General features: G+C 35.2%; 1 protein-coding gene across 2 annotated transcripts; it reads right to left on the bottom strand.

Moving 5' to 3' along the window:
- Positions 1 to 3,928: 3,928 nt before the first annotated feature.
- Positions 3,929 to 5,335, bottom strand: LOC129759232 (uncharacterized). Of its 2 annotated transcripts, none has more exons than XM_055756636.1 (3): positions 4,847 to 5,335; positions 4,612 to 4,767; positions 3,929 to 4,542 (listed from the first exon to the last, which is right to left on the bottom strand). In XM_055756636.1, the coding sequence occupies exons 1-3, from the start codon at positions 4,917 to 4,919 to the stop codon at positions 4,064 to 4,066; spliced, it is 708 nt and encodes a 235-aa protein (XP_055612611.1). In that variant the 5' UTR covers positions 4,920 to 5,335; the 3' UTR covers positions 3,929 to 4,063. The 2 variants fall into 2 exon arrangements, with proteins under 2 accessions (XP_055612611.1, XP_055612612.1); XM_055756637.1 differs by having other exon boundaries at positions 3,929 to 4,527; positions 4,847 to 5,333.
- Positions 5,336 to 6,159: the final 824 nt, after the last annotated feature.

Raw genomic sequence — 6,159 nt, 5'->3', positions numbered from 1 at the left:
TACCATTTGATAGGGATTCTAGCCTTTTGTCCTAGTTTGGCTTACTCTTGGAAAATGTCTCTATTTTTTAAATATCAAAAATTAACCTCAAACTACAACAAAAACTACACCAAATATACATTTACTAAGAAAAAAAAAGTTGAAGTCTCACATAAATTAACCTGCTGCTTCTTTACGCTTTCATTTCATCAGGAAAGGTGTTTGTTTACAAGCCTTCGAAAAGATAGATATTTCAGGATTTTGAAATTATATGTTTACTTACATTTGAAATTTTCAAAAACAAACCAAAATTTTTTCAATTTCAAACTCAACTTAAAGGTTTTTTAAACGTAGATTTTTTTTTTTGAGATATTTTTTTACTTTAGACTTAGTTATTGATGATTATCTGAAAAAATTCCATGTTGATCAATGTTACCTCGTTTTACTTATAAATAGCCAGTACCCAACTGGAATTGTAGATCGGATTATTGAACTCAAGACACAGTACAAATGTAATAAAACCTTTTTTTCGATTCCTATGTATTTTGATTCAAAATTGACCAGAAATCCATCGAAGAGGATTTAAAGAATTCGCCACCCTTGTAAACCTGAAACGAAAAAAGTATAATGTTTCATAATTGTTTGAGTCAACCGTAACTACATTTTTTTAAGGGAACTTACAAATTACTGATTGTATTCAATGATCCTCCCCTAGAGGGCGTTTGATATTCAGGCTCACCGGTCGGACCTGCGTATCTGTTGACATAGGGGGTCGTATAGCTGGTTGGCTGTACGTAACGAACATTCTGATCTGAATTTAAAATGTGTTTTATAGATATTTTTTCATTATCTATTTTAAATAAAAGCTTACATGCGTAGGGATTTGGACCCGGCCGGTTATATTCCGTTAACACGCCCCCATTGGGATAGAGTGCAGCAGGACTTTGGGAACCAACTGCCCCTGGCTGTATCCTTGTATCGTAGCTGTTAGATAGATATTGAATGGAGTTTGCAAAGGGTTGTGCACTTGGCACGACTCTTTGCTCGGCTGGGAAAACAGATCTGTATGTTGGTTGGGCAATCGTAGTTGGAATAACTATAAAAAAAACAATAGAGAAACATAACAATTCTATATGGACTTCTAAATGACATATTGTAACAATTACCTGGACTTTTTGCTCTATCCAATAACATGCCAATTACCTTTCCAGGTACCTGATGCTCTGGGAAATTAAAGAGAGAGAATAATCACATACATTTAGGAGTAATCAAATAAATATGTTTTAAACTTACCAGCTGGATTAATTGGAATTCCTACGGTAAACTTTTGAGCTGGTTTGGAAAACACCACTGCTATGTCGAAGTATACAACTAAAAGATATCTATAGATTGTTGATTTCACGTGGAACGAATTCATCTTCGCAATGTGCCAATCCAATATACAACACTTCTTGAGGACACCAACTCCAATACTAACCGTTGCGAATTTGTCGCACATCGAAGACCCCGACCTGGGTTCACAAATTTGCTGGTTTTGATTTTTTTTATCACCCCCGTCTGGCGGGTTTGTTAGATATTTTTTTAGAGCAGAGAATATTCCCGAAAAAAAACCTCAGTACTCGCTCGTTAATCGGACACTTTTTAATCGGACAAGCTCGGAAATCGGAAGTTTTTGGGAGCTGATTCCAAAGATTGCTGTCTGGTCCATTAATCGATGGATGTGCTCGGTTTCGTTATCAGAGACAATTATATTGATGTTTTCATACAGTTCTTGTTAAATGTTTGTGACTCTTTAAACCCATTCGATTGAGTTTATTTCCGCTGTTTATTACTCAACTTTCAATAGTATATTAATAATTGCGACGGGAGCAAAAACTTTTTACCGATATAATGTCCGATGAACGAGCAAGTACTGTATTCAAGCGCCGAATATATTCGATGAATATTTTGCGCCGAACGTATTTGCGCGGAATGTATGAAGAAGATCTAGGTAGAGCGTAGGTAATAGTTTTATCCAAACTTGTTTGGAGAAGATTTGGTGGGCGAAGGAAATGTTGATGAATATTTTAATATTTTGAGAGACTAGAGAATTGATGATAAACATTTAGGTTATCTCAAGATATTGTAGAGTCCGAATGAATTCAAAACTTTGAATGACTGAATGCTGTTCAGTAACATCAATTGTAACTTTTCTTCCCAAATTTTATTTTTATATCAAGTGGAAATATAAAATATGGTTGATCCTGTCTATGAAAGAGCTCATAATTTATTTGCGAGAGTTGATAAATTTTTATTTTGAAATTAATTCCAGTGGAACAAATGATACTGAAATTTGAAGATCCACACAATTTCCAGCTTAAGCTTCCTCCGCACCGTTACACGAAGAGAAGCCGTGAACCCACGATGAATAATTTTGATAGCCTAATCTTTTGGCGAAATATTCTGGTTAATATAATATCAATCAAGGCGGGGTCAGGGTTAGCTTATTGAAAACTCCAGCGACCTTCAGTCGTGAACTGTGCAATTTTTTTTCAAAAAATGACTCAAACGTATTTCAAACTATTTTTTGTATTTGTTGCGTAATATCATTAGTTATTCTGCAATGTAAAAAAGGAAGTTTAAATGCTCTGAGCTCTCTTCAATTGTCAAAGCTGCATAAAATTGGTTTCTTTTTTTTCGTTGTTTATATTATCGGACTTTTTTCATAATATTTATTCCTGAATGTATGCACACCCCCCCCCCCCCCCCCCTCATAAGATTCTCGAACACAAGAATAACTGCATTAGTGACGAGCACAGGGAAAAACTTAGAACAGAAATACAGCAAGACTATAATTGATGTGTTAAAGCCTTGGTAGTAAATAAAACCTCATATTGAGACCCGGAAACTATTGTGATTTCATTTATGTAATTTTTGGCATTTTTGTAATTTTTTGTAATTTTTTATAGATTTTTATCATTTTTATCATTTTTGTCATTTTTGTCATTTTGGTCATTTTTTTCATTTTTGTCATTTTTGTCATTTTTGTCAGTTTTGTCATTTTTATCATTTTTATCATTTTTGTCATTTTTGTCATTTTTGTCATTTTTGTCATTTTTGTCATTTTTGTCATTTTTGTCATTTTTGTCATTTTTGTCATTTTTGTCATTTTTGTCATTTTTGTCATTTTTGTCATTTTTGTCATTTTTGTCATTTTTGTCATTTTTGTCATTTTTGTCATTTTTGTCATTTTTGTCATTTTTGTCATTTTTGTCATTTTTGTCATTTTTGTCATTTTTGTCATTTTTGTCATTTTTGTCATTTTTGTCATTTTTGTCATTTTTGTCATTTTTGTCATTTTTGTCATTTTTGTCATTTTTGTCATTTTTGTCATTTTTGTCATTTTTGTCATTTTTGGCATTTGTGTCATTTTTGTCATTTTTGTCATTTTTGTCATTTTTGTCATTTTTGTCATTTTTGTCATTTTTGTCATTTTTGTCATTTTTGTCATTTTTGTCATTTTTGTCATTTTTGTCATTTTTGTCATTTTTGTCATTTTTGTCATTTTTGTCATTTTTGTCATTTTGGCCATTTTTGTCATTTTTGTCAATTTTTGTCATTTTTGTCATTTTTGTCATTTTTGTCATTTTTGTCATTTTTGTCATTTTTGTCATTTTTGTCATTTTTGTCATTTTTGTCATTTTTGTCATTTTTGTCATTTTTGTCATTTTTGTCATTTTTGTCATTTGTGTCATTTTTGTCATTTTTGTCAAAAAGCGTCCCAAAAAGTCGAACAGTTTTGGAAATACTTCAAGATTTGCGCCTGCTCTGGACAAAACTGCTAAGCACCCCTAAATCAAGTCCTAATTTATGCAAAGTTCTATTAAAAAAAAAAGAAGTAAATGTTGAAAACTAGGTAGGTATCCTGCAATTGTGATATTATGGGAGTGCAGAAAAATTAAAGCTGGTATCCTTTAAAAATAAATTATATTTAGCGCTACCAACCATTGAAATATGTGTAATCAATTTGAGCTTATTAAATTAAGAATCCCTATCACTGAGAACACTGGCAACCATCCGAACATTCACCAAACCCTCCCTAGATCTAATACTTCCGAACTGCACGGAGCTTGACCGGTTTCTTCCGCAGTTGACCGACAGCTGGTTTTCTCAACTCGGCCGCAGCTGGACTTCCGTAGGCAGTTGCTGTGCTCTGAGCTGATCCTCCCTTTCCGGTGCTGTAAGAGTTGGCAATAGCAATGGCTCCACCGTTGGTGCTTCCGAAGTTGATGGGGAACATGTGACTTGGAGGTGCCGGACGTCCTGCACCACGACGGCTGACCTCGACCTCTTCCTCGTCCTCCTCGGAATCCAGCTGAACGGTAACTTTCTTCTTCTTATCTGGAACAGCCACTGGAGCTACCGGGAGAGCAACTGGCTCCTCGGCAATCGGTTCATCGGATTCCTGATCACTGAATCCGGGAACTTCATCTTCCACTGGGAACTGTTCGCCGGGATAGGCATCTGCAGCCGCTTGAATTCCGTGCTCCTCCTCAGTGCTCTCAACATCTGTATGTTTGCAATCTATCGATTAATAAATCACGTGTGTCATATTGTCAGTCTCGTTGCAGGGAGAACTTTTTTCTAACTTACCCTTCAAGAAGGTTCCCGTTGCCACTCGATTTCCAGCAGCAAATGTGGCCACTCCAGACGATCGGCGTTGGTTCTGCAGCTGTTGATTCTGGAACTGATATCCATACATCGGATAGGGCATGTAGAAAGGCATCGCTTGCCGGTAGTACATCAGAGCTGCCGAATTCAAAAAATAAACTCAATCACTTATAGCATCAATCTCAGAAAGTCCTTTCTTAAGTAAAATAACACACACCATTTCGCATGGGGATCGAGTACCCAGCACTAATGCCACAGAAAACCGCCAAAATAAGCACCACTTTCATCATTTTTTTTAGATTTTCACTTCCCAGAGCAATGAACTACCCTTTCAACTCAAACGCAAAACCACACGTCCTGAATTCGTCGATTTAATCTAGTTCAGCAAACTTTCTGGAGCTAAACTTATGTGACACTCGGATAAGTTTCCACCGTTTACTGATAAGTCGGGAATCGGGAACCATGGCTTTTATACCGAAATTGTCCAGGAGCCTAGTTAGTATTCATGCGGGGTAAATTATTATTGCTTCTTTTGTTCCAAAGCACTTTTCTGCACCGGTTTGGCCAATTTCGCGTATGTAGCAGCAGGTATCGATTTTATTAGATTTTAGAATAAATTCAATGCGGATATGGGAGGCTTTTAGTGAGTTTGCCAAGCTTTGGTCAGATCAAGTGCAACGTAAAGTACAACTGATATCAATGCTTGCAGCTGGCTTCTTCCGTTTTTTTTCTTCGAAATTTCGAAAATTGAAGCTCTCAAGATTGATGAGAGGCAATTCTCGATATAATCAATTATGAGTTAAGTATTCCAAAAAAGTCTGTTTATCTCGATCTGTATCTGGTACCCGATTCATATATTTTTTCATAATTTTCATCATATATGAATACAAAATACATTATTTTAAGTAGTTTTCCTGGAACGCTATATATTTTTGGTTTTTGGTTATGTAATAACTTGCATGTTGATATGATTTAAATGGTTTTGGAATTCTGAGTTATCAAGCTTAACACATAGCGGAACAAATACGAGATTCCTACCTATCTGTTTTTTTTTTCGTCGTCGAGCGTTTGCTATAATTAGAAACATTAGTCAAATTTATAAATTTAATAGAGAAACTATATTAGGCAAAATTAAACACAGTAATTTCGGTATCTCAAAGATTCTAATTTCATTGTTTTATCGTTTAGATTTCTCCGCGGTCCTTGATGTGTTATTTAATATAAAATTTTAATCTATGCAGTAGGCGTTAACCCGCGCGGACGTCAAAAATTTTCGTTCCGTTAAAAAGTCGTTCTAACTGAGAAAAAAAAGTTTTAATAGGGAAGAACCAGAATCGAATCCAGTTGAAAATAACCGCAAAGGTGTACAAAATTGTGAAGTGTGCTGTAGTAAAAAAAAACTACAGGATGTGGGAAGAAACAAATCTGCTCCAGGAACTTCGGTTGCAGTAGATTCCGATATCAAAACAGCACTAGCCTTTCTCCTGCCAACATTAAATAGTTGTATGGTTCCGAATCAGCGAAGAATAT

This window comes from Uranotaenia lowii, unplaced genomic scaffold (assembly GCF_029784155.1).
Source record: "Uranotaenia lowii strain MFRU-FL unplaced genomic scaffold, ASM2978415v1 HiC_scaffold_1271, whole genome shotgun sequence".
NCBI classification, from domain to species: Eukaryota; Metazoa; Arthropoda; class Insecta; order Diptera; family Culicidae; genus Uranotaenia; species Uranotaenia lowii.
This window is presented reverse-complemented; position numbering and strand designations above follow the sequence as displayed.

Bases quoted from the DNA above. Each gene is read 5' to 3' on its own strand.
- LOC129759232 (XM_055756636.1), bottom strand. From the start codon at position 4,919: ATGATGAAAGTGGTGCTTATTTTGGCGGTTTTCTGTGGCATTAGTGCT. The intron at 4,768-4,846 runs GTGTGTGTTATT...TGAATTCGGCAG, and splicing joins CTCGATCCCCATGCGAAATG to CTCTGATGTACTACCGGCAA. The intron at 4,543-4,611 runs GTAAGTTAGAAA...ATTAATCGATAG, and splicing joins AACGGGAACCTTCTTGAAGG to ATTGCAAACATACAGATGTT.